This window comes from Anas acuta, chromosome 7, assembly GCF_963932015.1.
Source record: "Anas acuta chromosome 7, bAnaAcu1.1, whole genome shotgun sequence".
NCBI lineage: Eukaryota > Metazoa > Chordata > Aves > Anseriformes > Anatidae > Anas > Anas acuta.
The window spans coordinates 4,912,617-4,930,541 of record NC_088985.1 but is presented as its reverse complement, the minus strand read 5'-3'; the positions used below and the strand labels follow the sequence as shown (position 1 = coordinate 4,930,541).

Sequence of the window (17,925 nt, the reverse complement as noted above, 5' to 3'; positions counted from 1 at the left end):
GATGTTTCGAAGGTGAAACCAAAATCCCCGTGGGCTGACCATGAAACTGAAGGTGCTCAGGGCGCCTGCACTTCCTTGGAGCCACCCCGGCCTTTTTCTGACCTCTATATCTGATCTGTTACTTGGGTGTTCGTTTGAGAGCAGCCACCCTTGGGTCAACATTTCATCATACCACTTGCTGGGGACTCGCTTTCACTTCCACACACCCACACCTTGCATTTGGTTGCCGGTTGTGCATCGATGAGGTTATTGTCCTGGAGCCTGGCCAGCTGTGAAGTGTGGGCTGTTGGCCTCTTGACTTACACACTCCAGCAATTTTTACAAAGGCAGAATCCAAATTCTTCAGGAAAGTCACTCTTGCCTGTGACCGCAAGCAAAATCTGCTTCTGTAATGGTTTTTGGAGGTAGACCAGGGAAAGGGCCTATCTGAAGGCATGCTGTGGGGTTTGGCTGGCTTTATTGTTGTTTTTACCATGGGCAAGATAGCTGGGGGCCAAACCTTGCTGTGCTGAGTCACCGGTGCCAGCTCCAGGCAGAGGGCGAGAGATGCAAACAGAAGATGTGGGTCTGGAAGGTCAATGAAGGGTGAAAAAGGTACAGTTGGTCTGGTGGAAAAATACAAAATAAGAGGTGGTAGGGGCTTTAATCACATTGCACGTTGGACTCAGCTTTGGGAGGAAGGACCTTTGTCCAGGGAACAGCTCTGAGACCAGGAGGTGAGGACCACAGGACGGAGCTGGGCAGCAGCTGTAGCAGCCAGACGTGAACTGGAAGAGAGCAGCAGAAAGGCTGCTGGCAGCCCTGAAATGCTCGGGGTCCTCCTGCCACTCCCTGGCAGGGGGCTCGCTGTGCTTCACTTACCTTTCCTGCAGATCCCCAGTGTCCTGGGTCAAGCTCTCTGCAGACCATCGCTTTCTGACGTCCTGTGGGACCTACCGTGCCTTGGGTGTGCTTGCAATGGCTCCCTGGCCTTGAAGGAGAGGGAGAAGAAGTGGAAGTTACTGGGATGTAGACGAAAGAGGATTATTCAGCTGTTTCCATACGCTTTCATAACAGAAACCTGCTTTGGCATATTGGCTCAGCCCGGAGTGAAAACAACGGGAGAACGGGTGTTCCTGTCAAACGGCTTCCCCAGCCAGCCCCTCGTGCTCTGAAACTTTATTTGCAGAAACCGGAGCACGAAGGGCAAGGCAAGGCGGCAGGAAAGCCGAACGACAGCTACTGACCGAGTTAAACCAGGGCAGTGTGTAAGTGGCAGGGCTGTATTTGGGTGGGTGCGACGCCCACAACACACGAGGGACGGGTGCTCAATGATTTACGAGGTGACACTCCACGCGGTGACATTCCTGACCACGTACAGCTGGTGGGTGTCAGGGACATCTGCAGCTTTGTGCAAAGGTTGAAGTTGGTGATGTTTTAGAAGATAAATACTCAGAAGTATTGTGTTATGTGGGGGCACCCCCAACCGCAGCGTCGCTCTGCAGCTTTCCCGCATCCCCTGCCTGCCAGCCGGCGGTGAGGGGCTGCTGATGGTGTTTTTTTTCCAGATGTTAACAACAGACGGGTGTGTTCTCACTGCCCCCAAGCAAACCTGACCCACACGCAGCCCTGGCGGCTCCCCAAACCCCGGCGGTGGCAAACGGAGCGTGAACGCTGACGGCAGTGAGCCGGAGCCATCGCTGGACATCCCCACGGCCGTGTTGTTGTCTGAAGGGCCCTGCTGGGGGGGGAAGCAGAGGGAACCCAGCCGGAGAGCGCTCTGGGGACGCCTCCTTGTGCTCGCTACGCTTTTATTTTCTCCTTTGCCCTTGGAGGTTGACGAAGCCCGTCCCACGAACACGCTCCCCACGTCCCCGGGGGCGGAAGAGGCAGCAGCGGGGCCGCTCCCTGCCAGGCTGGGGAGGGAAGGGAAGGGAAAAAAGGAACAGGGAAGGGAAGGGCAGGGCAGCAGCGACAGGTGCTGCGAGGATGGCGACGGGGGACGCGGAGCAAGCGCGCTACTGCCAGCGGCTGTCCTACCTCTGCCTCAAGTTCACCCTCATCGCCTACTCCACCGCCTTCTGGGTGAGCCGGGGGTGCCGGGGTGTCAGGCGTGTTGCTGCTGCTGCTTCCCCGCGTGAGATGGAGGAGTAAAGCCTCTGCCCTCATCCGCCGGCGTAAAGGGGCGATTCCTCCCCCGAGCTTTGGGGGAAGCCGTGCTGTGACGCTCATGCAGGTTGTCAGGTGAAGCCCGCGCGTTTTCTCTCAAAGGGTGCTTTTTGGGGCTGCGGGCTGTGTCGGTGTGCCAGGCGCTCCAGCAGGTTTCTTTTTGTCTCTGCCTTGGAGGTTAAAGGCGTGGGAGGGTGGTTTCGGATTCACCGGGTGCCTCTTTAATTAAGGCTGTGAGCTGAGGAATGAATGAAAATCCAAAAGCCAAGTGCTTTGGGTGTAGCTCGGCTCCTGGGGGATCCCGGATGCCTTCTGGTGGTTTTGTCTCTGATAACAAGCAAGCAAACAAAAGGAACCCCCTTATTTTCGACTCTGAAGGCTTCCTGCATTACTCGGTTATTGTGTGGGTGCGATTTTGGGGAAGGAAGGCAGGTTTGTTGTGCTGGTTTCACACCCGGTTTTGCAGGCTCCCCGAGAAGGAAGGTGCGCGCTGCCTGCTCCGTGCCTCCCTTCGGCCCCCAGGCTGCAAAAATCCCTCTGCCAGCACAAAAAGGACACCGCTGTCACGTTTCGCCGAGCGGCTGCCTGGAACAAAGCCCCTTTCAGCAGTGTGAGGGTTTCATTTACTGCTCGTGGTTGTTTGCTCCGGATTTTCTAACCCCGGGTCCCTGTTTGCAGCCGAATGCTTCCGTTTCCCCGGCACGGCGGCTGCTGGCGTTCCCTAAAATCCCAGGGGTCTGAAGCAGGTCAGTGTGACAGCGTCAGACGGCTGATTTTGGTACGGGCCTGTCGCTGCCCTGCCCGCTGGTGTCACCTGGGTGCCTGCCGGTGCCACCCGGAGCCTGTTGATAACATGGGTGGCACCCCAGTGCTCTCCCGGCACAGGGCGGGAGCCCAGTCTTTGCCAGCAGCATCCAGCCTTTTACACAGAGGGTGCTCTTGCTGTGTGGGCAGGTGAGCTCATGCTGTAAACACAGGGTTAAAAGCAGCAGCTAGGAAATCAAAGCTTTTCTTTCCTCTTGGGAAAGCAACTTCCGCACCTGGGAAAGCCCCCGGTGTTTGCAGGGGGCTGGATGCTCGCTGGCTGTGAGTCAAGGCCGGTCGATTTTTCCTGCGGACGCAGCCTGAGCTGCTGGATTCAGAGCTGTTGGGAAGGATGCAGGATGTAAACAGGCGGTGTGTTTGTGGCCACTGACGTAAAAGTTGTGTTTCCACCTCTGGGCACTGGAAGGGAGAGCGCTCCTGGCGAGGCGGTGTCCGCGGGGTGAAATTCCCACTGAGTCAGCACAGCGGCGTGGGAAAGGGTGAAAAGGTTTTCATTTCATACTTTAAAAGCCACAACATCATAAAAGCATAAATTGTGGGGAATGAGGATTTTAATAGTGCAATTAGGTGTTTTTTCCCCCCAGTAATGGTTTTTAGCTGTCTCGTACCCATCAGCTGGTGCTTTTACCCAGAGGTAACAGCAACGCTGACGAATGCAGCTCGAAGCCTTCCTGCTCTCTGCAGCTCACGGTTTGCAGAACTTATTTCAGAATCACTCGAGGCAGCTGTATCACACCGAGTTTTTGGGTTCCTCTCCCGGTGAAGCGCTGACATCTGCACGCTGAGCAGCCCCGCAGAGCTTGGCGGGGAGCAGAGGAGCGATGGGAGGGCCCTGTTAGCCCTCGAGGCTTGTGAGATATCTTTAATCCTGTGATTTTTCTAGGGTCTGACATTGTCCACCTCGAGCCTTAGGACAGCAGTAGATGGGGCTGAGAGAAGGAAATGGGGAATTTGGGGTGTATATATATATATATTCAGGGGCTTGGGTCAGGGCTTGTCCGTGCGTTGCATTCCCTGCTGCTTGCCTAGTAGGTAAATGTGGTCTGGACATAAGGGGATTGGGCTTTTACTTTCATTTAAAAAAAATAGTAGTAATATTAGAGTTTTAATCAAACACCTGCGCCGCTCTCTCATTTTAGCGGAGTGTTTTGTTGTCCCCAGGGTCTGCGGAATTGAATTAATTTCAGTTTCTCCTTGCGTTGGTGCTGGGTGCCTGCATTTCAGCAGAGCACTCCCAGCGTGGTGTTTCGGTGTGAAATGAAGGGACTTGGCAAGTTTTAAATTCTCTAGTTATTTTTGTCTGCTTCGGAGACTCTTCCTCAACTGATATTTCTACATTAAAGATTTCAAGATAAGTTGTTCATATTGTTTTCCACTTGAGTATTTTGTAATTTATTACTCGGTCGTTCCAATTTTGTAAAGATTCTGGCTAACACTGCCAAGTGACCGTGCAGTAATGTAATACCCGATTAAGTTTTACAGCAGAAAAGGTCAAATCCTAGAAAGGGTAAATGCGTGTACCTGCTGTTTGTCCGCTGTGTCATCCTTCTGTCATCCAGAATCTTACGGCTTCTAAATCTGTCAGGGGAGGAGTTGCTTTGAATTTGGCTGTGTCAAATTTTAAGTTGCTTTTTAACTTACTCCCACGCACCTATTTTTATAGGTGAAAACCCTTCGGAGATTTTTTTTAAATGACAACTTGGTGGCGTTCCTCACACAGTGCCCTTTGGGTTTATTCTTCTCTAGAAAATCAAGTATTTCCAGGAAGTTATTTATTTAAAAGCACTTAATAAAGAACAAATATTTCGACTGTTGGGCTCACGATCTTGCAGCTTGTGTGTCTGCCCAGAGCTGGGGCTGGGATTTTCTGTGTCGTATCGAAAAGTCTCATGTAATTACCGACCGCCTGCGTGTGGGCAGCAGGCTCGTGGAGCTTGCAGCGAAGTCAGGGCAGGAGAGGTGGCTCTTATTTATCTGATTGCCAAAATGATGGATTTGATGCTCGGGGCTTTGTGGGATTTCCCTAAGGACTTGCCTGACTCTTTGAGCTGGAGTTTTTCCACTGCAGTGTGGATTGAGTACTGTGGACTTGTTCTTTTTTATTTATTTTTTATTTTTTTCCCAAATTCAGCATCGTTTATATCAACTTGCAGCATGCCATGGGATTAATACCAAACGATTTTGACTTAGTCATATTTATTTTGATTGGAATACCTTTAAATTGTTATACGAAATGCATCACTTCTCGCTTCGCTTGCCAGCTCTGTCCGGTAGTTGCTCAGGAAGGTGACCTCATCCCAAACGTGCCGTTTTTCCCTTTATTTGGGCCCGTTTCCCATGACGGCAAGAGGACTGGGGATGCAGGATACACCTGGCTGTGTGTAGTGACCCTAAATACACCAGGAGCTGGGCTGGGTAGTGAAAAAAAGGGACATAGGAGCTGTTGGTTGCAGACTGGCTAGGAATTAGGACGCTTTAGGGGCATGTGTATCTATCTGCATACACAGGCGGGGAAGAAAGACATGCGAAGGAGGAGAAGTAATGCCCTGCCATTTGGTAGTGTGAGTTAATAGATGTGATGTCAGATGAGTAATAAGTTGCATTTTAAACACATTAAAGCACACGTAACTGCTTGAATTCCAGAACATTAAAATGTTATTAAATATACATATTTTTGGAAATGGACAAATCTCAGGTTCTGCTAATCCAGCTTTTTTTGGCTTCAGACTTTGAGATTTTTTTTTTTTTTTTTTTATTTCAAACTTCTGATTGAAGTGTTTCACAGGTTATAATTAATTCTGAAGTGAGTAGTCACAGGTTGGTGTGTATGCATAAAATGTCATCTCTGTGTTTACTGGGAAAAAGCTTAACATCTGTATTCTGTTTTTGTTTTGTTTTTTTTTTGTTTGTTTGTTTTCTTCCAGGTGATCGGAGGCCTTGTCCTTGCAGTTGGGATTTATGCAGAAGTTGAAAGACAGAAGTACAAAACTCTGGAAAGTGCCTTCCTAGCCCCAGCAATTATTTTAATACTTCTGGGCGTTATAATGTTTGTTGTGTCTTTAGTGGGCGTAGTGGCTTCTCTAAGAGACAATTTATGCCTTCTTCAAGCGGTGAGTGGTGTTTTTTTGTTATTTTTTCTTAATAATATTAAGAGCTTATTGCTTTTCCTTTTAGTGCCGCATGAATTTAAACCTGTAGCCCTATCTATGCTGCACTGAAAAATATTCTAAGTTTGTTTGGTCCTCTGGCTGTTGTCTGTAGATGTCTTGAGACCCAAAGAGCCTCATGTAGCAAGCAGTTTTCACTGCTGCAAGGGTTCCCCCATCACTGCTTGGAGACACCGATGGATAAAATCAGTCCAAAGCAGACAAAAGTTGAGAAGATTGGGGAATCACGGCTTTGGGATAGCCTGCTCCCAGGGCGTGTTTTATTTCATAGGTGGCTTTGATTCCTCCTGATGATTAATTTGCTGTCTTTAAAATATATCCAGTTGGGACTTTGTTGAAAGTGGAGTGGAATCAAGGCAGGAGGTGGCTGTGTAGGGGAACTAGGACGGGTACTGGAGGTAAAATAGTAAATGGCAGAAGGATTAAGAGATTAAACATCACCTAAACCACGGAGCCAGAGCTGTCAGGGGGTGCTGTCAGTGCACAGGAGGGGTCTGCAGGCTTGCAGCAGACGGGGTGGGAGTGCCCCTGGCGTGCCCCATCTGAAAATGCTGCAAGCCTGAAAGCTGTAAGCCTGTACTGTGAGCAAACAGGGAAGGCACAAAGTGAAGAGGTTAGTTGTGGTCGCTGGTGGTTCTTCTAAAAGCTTCTCCTTTCGACCCGCAGGAAGCCACGAGAGAGAGAAGCTGCAGGGCTGACGTGGGGCAGGTGGCTGAGGTCTGGCTGCCCTCAGCTGGGGTGTGAAATCGGGGGGAGGATGGAGAAATGGGACTTGTTAGGGAGCTGTGTAGGGCAGCGGGGTTTCCCTCAGGCTCAGAGACGGGGGCCTGTCCTGGGGGAGAAGTGAAATGGACACAGCTGTGATCTCCAGTGCCTGGAAGGAGCACGTTTCTGAAGAAATGTTAAGTGTATGGTATGCTACCTAGGCCAAAGCAAGAGGTAATTGGGAATTTTGGAATTATGCTGGAACCTGGCTAAGAGGCATTGTGCAGTCATGCCCAAAGGGAACGAGAAATGGCTGAGTCTGTCCTGAGCTGGGAGCGATTTCCTCAATTCTCAGCCTGGTTTTGTTTCCCCATCTGATGCCCAGGGCATTTTCTGTTCACGTTGTGGTAGAAAGTCTGGTCGGGCACTTAAACAAACGAGCTCCCTGCTGTCTGTTTCTCAGACTGATTCCATATTTAGCAGGAAAAAACAGCAAGATATCCATCTGTCCAGTAAATTCATAACACCCATTCCAGGTATCGATGGGCCAGGCATTAAACCCGCACGCTGGGGTGGAGCGAGCAGCGCAGAGACAAGTCCTGCAGCTGCCCAGGGTTTCGCAACAGGGAGGGCTGCAGCAGAAGTCACCGGCTTCGTTAGAGAGCTCGTTAGTGAGCAGAACAGCAGGGGTACCCGTGGTGTTGTTGGGTGTCCGTCTAAATTATACCGAATGGGGACAACCTCCTTCTCCTGAGGGTAACCAGGCTCTAAGAGTGTTAAAGATTATGTTCAGATCAGGGGTTGTAAAACTTCTTTCTTGGTGAATTTTGCTGTTAAGAAGCAGACCTAAATTCACATAACAGATCTTTTATACCTAGAGAATCCTCTGGATGGGAAAAACATTTCAAGTACTGGCATGTTTCAGTTATTTGATGGTGTTGCTATGGATTTCTTGGTATTTTTTCATACTCATGTGTTGGATGTGCTTTGATCAGTAGTCACAGATATCTGTGTTGTGGCTGTGTGCCAATGCGTATGGGAATATGTATGTATCTATGTGGTTTTACACACTGTCCTGGCTTCAGAGGACACAAGTAAATAAATGGCTAGCTGATACCATTGTTCTTAGCATGGGCACAGCAAGTGCACACGTTGAAGGCTCTACAGTCAAGTTGCTGGCTTCACTTCTGAAACAGCACATTGAAAGGTACCAAGGCCAGAATTTGGCTTTGATTTAACACTGGCAAATTAATATAAAATGGTTTGGCTTATCTTAAAGCACTGCTTTACTTAAAAAATGAAAACAGCTACGTGCCATCTTTGCTGGAAGTGTCAAAACCCAACATTCTGTGTGTTTTCTAGCAGTTCAGGTACATACTTCGCAATGAGCCAGGCTGCTCTTATAGGGAGAAGTGTCCTGGCATGATAAATGCATCTATTGGTTTGGATTGCATTCAGAGCTGTAAAATAATGTTTGCCAGTTGGGAAAAAAATATAGAATCACTCAAGTGAAGAAGAAAGTCTTTCTTGTGACATAAGCCATTTTTATAAGAACAACAACAAATGCTATTTTCTTTAAAGACATCTCGTTTCCAGAAAGCCAGGTACGCTGGCGACTGAATACTATAGACTCTAAGGAGAGTAACTGGAAGAGTAATTGTGATTTGTTCTGCCTCAGATCTCACTTGCTGTTGTTCTCCCGCAGTTCATGTACATCCTTGGTCTCTGTTTGCTGATTGAGCTGACGGGTGGAGTTGTGGCATTGATCTTCAGAAACCAGGTGAGCAGCGTGAGCTGAGGCTTCACTCGCCAGGGTTGGCACATGAAGTTGTGGCTGTGCTACCGAGCACATACAAGGCACTACATTTGTCACCCAAGCACTAGCTGACGGGAGCCTGAAGGCAAGTCCGGGCTTCTCAGGGCCTGTCGGGGTAGGGAAGGGTGGAACTGGTCATCAGTTCTGGAAATTAGTTCCAGATTAAAGGATCTGGAGAAAATCTGTTAACTTAATCTGCTAACTAAATACAGGCAAAACGAGTTTCCAGCTTTTAATGCATTACAGCATGCTTTCTTCTAGTTTTCCTCCTGTGTCTCAGATTGCTCTTTCAGGGAGTTTCCAGCTGCATTTTGGAGACTATGTTATTTTTTTACTGGCCAAAATGTTTTACCTTGCATAAGGGACACCTCTTCCCTGCCCATATCCATGAGCAACGTAACTCATTTCTGTAGGAGACCACACCGTTTACAAGCTCACTATAACTACCTATATATATATTTAAACCTTTATTTTTCTAATGGAAAGCAGCAGACTATTTATTTTTCTGTTAGAAGGGTTTTAAAATACTCATGTGAGTTTTGGTGGGAGCACCCGGCTCATCTGAACGGAGCAGATCAGCCTCAGCAGTGTAGGAGGGGGCATCACGGGACACAGAGGGTTTGGTTGTCTGAAAATTAAGTAAATACCAACTGTGGTATTTCTGAGAGGGTGAGGGAGAATAGCTATTGACTCCCACACACAGACAGAGTATTGTTGGTTTTCTGCGCATTGAGCACTTTCCTGATGCGATTACTGGCTGGCTGAGCAGGGCAGCTATGTGCAGGGGATAGGGCTTTTTGTTCGGTTTATGAGGTTAATGGACAAGTTGGGGTTAGGATGGGGAGGAGAAGGAAGTATTTAATAAATGCTTACACCAAGAGCCTCCATTTAAATCCTGATAGTTTTACACATCCCATTGTTTTTATCCATTTCTTTCTCTATTTCCTTCTCAGAGCTGGGACAGTCTATTCCTTTTCTTTGAGTCATGCTTATTCTGAGAAATACCTTTCAATGGCTTGTATTTACAAGGAAAGCGTTGTTGGTGTTTGTGTGCAGCTCGCCTGTCTGCCACACTGCACAAGCACTGTTTGAATGTGTTACACTGGGTTTCACAGGGCCCTGCTTGTCCTTTCTCTTCATGTCCATTTGGTACCTTTGTTTATTTCAGCTGTGATTTGGACTAAAAACCATTGTGTAATATCGATGTTTCTGCCCCTTACAGCTAAAGCAGTAGTTGCAGTGCTGTGATGCAGGTGTATGAATTATTTAGAGCTGAGCTGGCTGCTCGCTGCTTCTCCTGAGCCTGATGAGAGGACAAAGTGTATCCTAAGAAGTTGAGTCTAAATGAGATGGTAATTAAAGATGGCACAAGAGTAGCTGATGTTTGCTGTTGTTTGTTCTTTGATAGTTAGGAGAGTCCTGCAAAATACCTTGCTAGTTGTAATTGCTGAGGTGATAACCTTTTTTTTTTTGTTTATTTATTTAAATAAAAATAAAAAGGCTATTCTTTTCTGCTTGTCAGGTACACTTGGGACTTAAACCTGTTCTTTAAGTGTTTCATCATTTCGAACTGATGAATTGTTTTACTTTTGCCTTCCAGACAATCAAATTTTTGAACGATAATATTAGAAGAGGAATTGAGAATTACTACGATGATTTGGACTTCAAGAACATCATGGATTCAGTTCAGAAACAGGTTTGCTTTTTTTTATTTTTTTTCCTGGGACTAACCCAGTTCCAAGCAATGCCAAGATGTAGTGGGTCCTCAGTGACAGTGTTAAGTTTTTCCAGTGATGTTGTAATCAAATTCATATTGACAAGGTCTCATGTGTCATCTGTTACGGCGTGGCTGTGGGCAGGGCTCCTCCAGCGTCCCAGCTGGCATCCGAAGCTCCCTAAATCACTGCAAGAAGGGAGGGCACAGCACAGCTCTCGCCTTGGTAGGTGTGACTGATGATCGAGGCCAGATCCTGCAAATATTTAAGCTTATATGGGGCCCACAGCCAGATTTGGACAAATTCAGCTTAAATTCCACCCAAGTTCTTGTTCTTAGTGCTTCTGATGACTGGTCTAAGACATTCAACAACATCTAGTTAACGGGAAGCGCTGGATAAGAAGAAATTGGGTGGCAGGTAAGCTGCTTTAACCTGGTCAATCGTATTTTCACTCAAGGGCACATAGCAAGCTCTTTAATAAGCTGGTTATTCAAATGAAATCCCCATGGAAGCATATATACCTGTAATTAAAAATCAGAAGTTGTGCTGGGCACAGCTGAGCATTACTTAATGGCACTTGCAGTTGACTCATAGCCTTTTTTTTCACACTGGTGTGTGGAAATGTTTATTGGCTTACTGAAGAGCTCTGACCTACAGTTTGGAAACTATAGAAGAAGCAGAAAATGTTCAGAAATGTGAACGTTTACAGAGCCCATGTGATGCCATTGACCACGCCAAATAGAAAAAAATAAAATACAACACGTTAACTTAGTAAATGGTATGTATGTTTTATGACATCGTTATGGAAATGGCAGCCTGCTTCAAAAAACAAAGTTAGCACAGAAAGTCTGTCAAAAACAAATCATCCCGAGGAAATTTTGTCATAATACTTCATAACGCTTTAAAGTTTCCATGCACTGCCCAAAATTTTATATATATGCAGTGAATATAAATGTTAGTGATTATCTAAACTGCTGCTGTTTACTTTATGTTTTAAAGGAAAGGAATGTTTCTATTAAGCTGGTGTAAACTTACAGTATTTTTTTGCCAGCTCTCAGTTCTACTAACTAAATTATACCTGAAATATTTTGGTGATTTTTTTTAATGCCTTATATCAACACTGTTGTCTTTTAGAGACATTTAGAAATGTCTTAAAAATTAAAAATTTGAAGGACTGCATTACAGCTGTAGATGAGCTGAAGTGAACGTAAAAACATTTTTCAGTGATGTCAAGACCTGAAAAGAAGGTTTTTCAACCTGAAAAAAGGTTGGAGGTGGAACTTAGCACCAGGTGCTTTCCTCTGACACCTTGTGTAATAGCTTGATGAGCAACAGAGGAATGCTGTCTATGTCCTGAATTCTTTTCAGATGTGTTTCTTTGGTGCAGGAGCAATATTTGTGCTGTTCAGGAGCGAGAGCCTCCAGCATCTGGCACCCTCCCTGCGCTCCCTGATGGCTTGTGTAAAGTAGTGGTCAGCACTTGGAGATGCACTTCAGTTGATTGCCTGTCCTGAGTTATGCTGGCCTCGGCCAAGCCACGCTCACAGATTTTAGATACCAATTTGGTCTCTTTCTGCCCTTTTTGTTTGTCTTGAACATGAAAGCATTCTTTTGGACGTGATTTTATATGAGATACATTATTAAACAATTTTTCTCCTTGGGACCAGAGACTCCTTTTTCACTTCTCACCAATCCCTGCAGCTCAGCTGATTCTGAAAACATCCAGGAGGTTTAAAGGTTTGTTGCTTGATCTGATCAGGAACATAGTTTTCCCTTTCTTACATATTTTATTTGTGTATATAGTCACACTTCATTAATATATCTACATATGCCTTTCTGATAGAAAAACAGAATTGCTGGGTAGCTGCCGTGTTCCTTGGTGCTCTTAAAACTGTTTTATTTCTTATTTTCTTTTTCTTTCCTCCAGTTATTAGAAGAGCTGCTCTTAACATCTGACTCTTTTCCTTTGTCTTTTGTGTCGTTTTCCCAGTTTAAGTGTTGCGGTGGGGAGGACTACAGAGACTGGGCAAAAAACGTGTACCACAGCTGTGAGGCACCAGGACCGCTGGCCTGCGGGGTGCCTTACACGTGCTGTGTCACAAACAAGGTGAGCCCGGGGGCAGCATCCTCTGACCTGGTGGCTTGGATGGACCAGGGTTACGTAAAATAGCCCTGCCTGGCTGGGGACCACAAGCGGGATTAGGCTGGAGTTCCTGTCTCCCTGGGGGCCAGCAGTTGGCAGCGAGGAGAGGTGTCACCCGAACGTGCCCTCTGCAGGCGTCGGCACGTCTCGGAGAAGCAAATCCACGTCTCCTTTTCACGGGGAGCACCTGGCAGCTTGTCTCCTGTACCCGTTTTGATGGAGAGCTAGTGATGGATAGCCCGCTGGTGCCTGTTAGGCGCAGTCCTTTCATTGTCAAGCACAAATGTTTAATTAAAAAAAGAAAGAAAAATGCAATAGTGATCTCAGTAATCCGGCTGGGTATTGCTGAGAAATGTGTATAGCACGAAGGTGTTTATCACATAAGCTTACACGTTCTTGTGGGTCAGAAGGAGTCTGTTTAAATATGTGCTGAGCTTTGATTTATTCTCAGAAACCAAAGCTAAACAGTTATGTTTTAAGTCTCAGGTGTTTGAGAAATGCTGTATCTGAAAATAATACACGCTCATCCACTGCATGGAGCTGGCAGGAGAGCTCAGGATTTTGCCCTCAGTTGATGGTAAAGGAAGACAGAGATGACCAGTAAAGAGCAATCTGGCTTTTTAGTGGTGACTCAGCTGCAGGGCTTGCTCTTCTGAATCTCACTTCTCTCAAATGAAGCCTTGTTGTAAACACTTTGTTAATTCATGTGTGTAGAAATGCAGCAGTACCATGAGGGTAAGTGCTGTAACAAGCAGTGGCTCTTGCTGCTACATGGAAGTTACTTTTGGAATGATTAGGTCCTGTTTGTGGTATGTTCGTGTCCCTTATTTGATGTGCATTGATGGATTTTGTACAGAGTGAGTAGCTGGGAGTTGCCTGCAAACTGTTAAGCTCAGCGAAGTTAACTGAGAGGCACGGAGAAGTCCCCGAACCACGACGAGATTTCTTGTTTAAGGGTAGACTTCAGCAAGACACTGCAGTGTGCTAGGGCTTGGAGCTTTGCTGCACCTGGGAGCAGGACCACGGAGCCATTGGCGTGCCGTGCCGTGGTCAGAGAGACGTGAGCAGCACGGGTGTGTATCGGGCAGGGTGACACGAACACCACGGCTCTGTATGGCCAGCTGCCTTAAAAAAAAAAAAAAAAAAAAGAAAAAGATGATGCATAAATCTTATATGTTTGACAAACACTTCCAAATACAGTCTGGTTTCTGTCCTGGAAAACTACAGATATGGTTTGTAATTACTCATTCGCTTCATAGTCATGGAAAACTCCTGTTAATGTAGGAGGGTTGGATTCTGACCCTTTTTAAAAGCCTTGTGCAAGATGGGCCAGGCTCTGATCATGCTTATGCTGGGGGCAATCTGAAGGATTTATTATCAAATCAAAGTCTTTAATAAAGACTTACACAAGTGTAGCCGATATAAAAATGAGTCCCCAGAAGCATACAAACTTCTGTTTCTAGTGCATTCATCTCCATTGCGCACAGTTTCTTGGGCCACGATGTCTCCCTAGCAAGCCTCATGTTTAAAATTCGGTGATGCAATGAAGTCCTTTGTTGTCAAATATTTTGCTAATGGCCTGCGTGTTTATGTTAGGCTCAAGTGTTGTGAGAATGGGAAGTCTCTGGCAGCAAACAGGGCAATACGGCGATGCCCCCGGTACTGCCGACCTTGGCTTTCACGAATGGCTCCTCGCCGTGCCTTTGGGACACACCTGGGACATGGGCAGGGGTTTTCTTGAGGTGTGCCCTGCCCCTCGTTTGCCTGCCAGTTGCATGTTCAAGGGAAAGCCTGGCTTCTTGGGTTCTTTAAAAAAAAAAAAAAAAAAAACAACACACAAAACTAGTCTACATCTTGTCTTAATTTTGTGGGGGAGTATTGCTGTAGAGTAGAGTTGGCTTTGCCTTATTCTCATTTACTTGTTCTCATTTTTGGCTTCGTTTGATGCCAGTGGGCTTTAAATTAGTTGATTTGCAAGTCCAGGACAGTATTTTCCTGTTAGCCTTGGCAGGCTGTTTAGGCTTCGGGACCCAAGTAAAATATTAAAAGACCACAGAAAATGGTCTGGTAATCTGCGACGAATGCAAACATTCAGAGTTTGGTCTCGTAAAATGCTCACAGAATGTTTGTAGTATCCGACGTTATTTGGGTCCGGGGCATTTCCAAGTTTAAACTTGTCATCCTGATGGAATGATGGCCTTAATCCCTGCCTTTCTTAATATGGTGTCTGAAGTTATTAAAGCCCTACAATTAAAACCGACTCTTCATTCCCTGGAAATAGCGACAGCTTGCAGGTCTGTCCTAGCTAGCTTTGGTTTCTGACACCACTCTTCTTGCTGGATGGATCGGGGTCAGACACCTCATGAGATGCCACCAGTACTCATTTCTTTAAAACCACGTAGGGCTCCAAGTCTGACCCTGGGGGCATTGGGAGAAACTCTCCCAGCATTTTCTTCCTTTTCCCCCTGGCTGATTTTGGCACAGATTATCACCCACCCCACCATGCTCACCTTGTGGGATGGCCTCAGAGCCACAGCACAGCCCGGGGCAGTTGGGACCTTCAGGTTTTTGCTTTGCTGTACTTAAATTGGTTGTTTTCTTTTCAGACAGACATTATCAACACCATGTGTGGATACAAAACAATTGACCAAGAGGTAAAGTAACCCATATCCACCACGGGACAGTAAAGGTGCTTTTTGTGCTTTTCTGGATTCGTTTTTGTCACTTATAAAATTGTCTTCAGCACCCTTGAATCTACCAAAAAGTTAAAGCAGCTGCTAACCTGATTTTACCTGGAATAGCTTTGGTATATATAAAAATATCTTGTTTGATTTTTGGATCTTCCTTTCTTTGCACCTTCCATGATTTCTCGTTTGATGTGCATGAAGCATTTCTTTCCAACCCCCCCCCCCCCACACACACACACACTTACAGTAACTGCACAGCAAATACAAAGAAAGATACTTCAGTGCTTTTCAACAGTGGCGTGACTAAAATTGGTTTCCTTGCAGCCAATTTAGGCTTAAAGACCTACAAATAAAGTAGCCATTACTGGGATATAAAATACTTGGAAACAACTGATTCCTGGACGAGGAAAGGGTCTGCCCGGGCTGTGCCCGCAGCCAGACTGCTCGTCCCTGGGGGCTGGATGTTGCCCCCTTCTTTGGTTTTCCCCCTTGGAAATTACCCCCAGAGGCTCTGGAGTAACCTGCCTTCCTTCGGATGCACTGACTTCTGCCTCCAAAACCTAACTGCTCCAGCCTGCCCCTAACGCACAAAGCACTCAAGCACGTGCTTAACTTCACCCAATTCATCTGCTCAGGGCTCTTTGCAGGCTCAAGTGGGTTGGGGCCACAGTGCAGGGCAGCCTGCGGGGCTCGATCTTAAATTGTCTTGTTCCTGGCCTTCCTGTAGGCCATTGCAAAGCTCTCTGTCTGCAATTTATATTTTTCCACTGCTGTACTTTCAACTCAGAAGTAGAAGTAAAAGCTAAAGGGAGACTTCTGTCCTTTCCATGTGGTCTAAAATTAGAATCAGATGCATTTCTTTTGGGGAAGTAGTATCAGAAGAAGGTGGCTTTTTTGTTTTTAATAACTTGCTCAGGTGTGGAACAGCTAGGGAACAGCCTAAAGGATCCCTGGGGAGGCCTCCACCAAACTCGGCAGGTTTAAAGAGGTGTGGAGGAGTCAGACCCAGTGTGACTGAGCCCTGCAGTGCCGCGTGTTGCCGCGTCTTGCGCCTGTGCCAGCTGCTGCTTCAGGGTCTGTTCTGTTACTTTGCAGCGCCTGAGTGTTCAGCACATCATTTACGTCCGAGGGTGCACGAACGCAGTGCTCATCTGGTTTTTAGACAACTACAGCATCATGGCTGGCATTCTGCTCGGCATATTGCTACCCCAGGTAAGGAGAGCCCGGTGCGGTACCCAGCAAGGGGAGTGCCTGATTTGTCGCCATGGTCTGTGAAGTCCCAGTTACTACATTTCATTTTATTTTTTATTTAAATTTAGCGTGACTGGTAAGCTGAGATGGCATCCGGTAATTTAGCAGCATTACTGTGATCCACTGCAGCTTGTGGGGGGGTTGCTGGGGTTAGTTTTGAAGTCCTCACCTGATCTGTGTCCTCTAGGACTTCGTAGTGCTCCGAGGCACCGGGCTGGTAAATATTTCGCTATATCAGCTATTCACAAACAGGATTCATTTTTTTTTCCCTTATACACAAAATCCCTATGAGAAGAATATCAGCATGAGGTTCTGTCAGTATTTACACTGTGTACATAGCCATCAACCTGATGTACGTGTGCGTGATTTGTGAACGCCGTGCTGTGGAAGCCCAGACAAGCGGCACGCGATCCCCTGCTCAGAGATGCCCCTTTGTTTTGCAGTTCCTCGGGGTGCTGCTGTCTCTGCTTTACATAACGCGAGTGGAAGACATCATCAGCGAACACAAGCTGAGCGAAAATCTCTTTGAAGAAACGTGGCAGAGATCCCAGCCCGAGTTTGCTGCCTCGGGCTGCTGCATGTGCTACCCCGGCTGACGGCAGGAGCCCACCGACCTCTGCTGGGTTGTGCTGGCTTCGTAGCTATTCCAGACGCTGGGTGTAATTAATCAACTCTCACTCCTTTTTGGTAGTTTTGAAACTGCAGTACCAAAAACAGAGCCCGAATTCTCCCTGCCCCGTGGTCTTAATATTTCTACTGCCCCTCTGTGCGTGCGGAGCTATCGCGAGGCCCCTCGGCAGCGCGCTCCGGTTTCTGCGAGCCCTGGAGACGCCGACCTTCTGGGATGCCCCATCCCGCTGTGACCATGGTGGACAGTGATTTTGGTGTCCTGGAGGGTGGGAACGATGCTCCCTGTTACAGCTCCAAGGCGGTCTTGTCGGCGCTTGAATCTCTCTGCCTGATTGCTGAGTGATGCGTGGTCAGGACGGCTTCATGCTGGGAAAATCCGAAGCTAGATTTCTATCAAGAGCTTTTGTACCTTGGTGTGTTGTATTTAAATGTTAGCCCCATCAAACTTTATTTTCTTACTTGTTGCAAGGCAGAAGATGGATTTCTTACTGACCTGAATGGTGGATATTGAACACCGTGAATAATTTTTTATGCTAATCTCAATTTACTGACAATTATGGATGTGACGCTGAACATTTTCATTGCTCAGTCTTTTGTGCCTTTTAATAATGGGGCAAATGCCAGTGTGGAATTAATCAGGTAATTCTTGATGTACTTTTAATGCAATTTATTGCTATCTGGGTTGGTATAAATTCCTGAGACGTTTGAGTCTTGTATGTACTGTATTTTTCCTCATTAGTAATTTAACTAGGTGATTTCTTTTGGAGTTGTATGTGCTGAAATGTTTCTGAATTTGATTCTTCTTGTCAAAATAAAAAATATAAGTTTTTTAAAAAAA

At 46.6% G+C, this 17,925-nt stretch overlaps 2 protein-coding genes across 6 annotated transcripts in view; one reads left to right on the top strand and one right to left on the bottom strand.

Annotated features, from left to right (window-relative positions):
* Nucleotides 1–2,160, bottom strand: part of TACR2 (tachykinin receptor 2) — a 13,499-nt gene extending 11,339 nt beyond the window's left edge. Inside the window, exons 1-3 of one of the 4 annotated variants that reach the window (XM_068688860.1) lie at nucleotides 2,020–2,160; nucleotides 862–970; nucleotides 213–767 (exon numbers count right to left, since the gene is read on the bottom strand). The gene's annotated coding sequence lies outside the window, so the exon portion shown is untranslated. The remainder of the gene's footprint in view (nucleotides 1–212; nucleotides 768–861; nucleotides 971–2,019) is intronic. The other 3 variants (XM_068688857.1, XM_068688856.1, XM_068688858.1) reach the window with 3 other exon arrangements.
* TSPAN15 (tetraspanin 15) lies at nucleotides 1,726–17,925 on the top strand. Of its 2 annotated transcripts, none has more exons than XM_068688862.1 (8): nucleotides 1,726–2,064; nucleotides 5,898–6,083; nucleotides 8,551–8,625; nucleotides 10,262–10,357; nucleotides 12,367–12,483; nucleotides 15,126–15,173; nucleotides 16,302–16,418; nucleotides 16,901–17,925. In XM_068688862.1, exons 1-8 carry the CDS (start codon nucleotides 1,969–1,971, stop codon nucleotides 17,051–17,053), a joined length of 888 nt encoding a protein of 295 aa, XP_068544963.1. In that variant the 5' UTR covers nucleotides 1,726–1,968; the 3' UTR covers nucleotides 17,054–17,925. The 2 variants fall into 2 exon arrangements, with proteins under 2 accessions (XP_068544963.1, XP_068544964.1); XM_068688863.1 differs by lacking the exon at nucleotides 1,726–2,064 and adding an exon at nucleotides 2,082–2,215.

Coding starts and splice junctions, on each gene's coding strand:
- TSPAN15 (XM_068688862.1), top strand. CDS start 1,969: ATGGCGACGGGGGACGCGGAGCAAGCGCGCTACTGCCAGCGGCTGTCC. Junction 6,084..8,550: donor ATTTATGCCTTCTTCAAGCG/GTGAGTGGTGTT, acceptor GTTCTCCCGCAG/TTCATGTACATCCTTGGTCT. Junction 12,484..15,125: donor CGTGCTGTGTCACAAACAAG/GTGAGCCCGGGG, acceptor TTTTCTTTTCAG/ACAGACATTATCAACACCAT.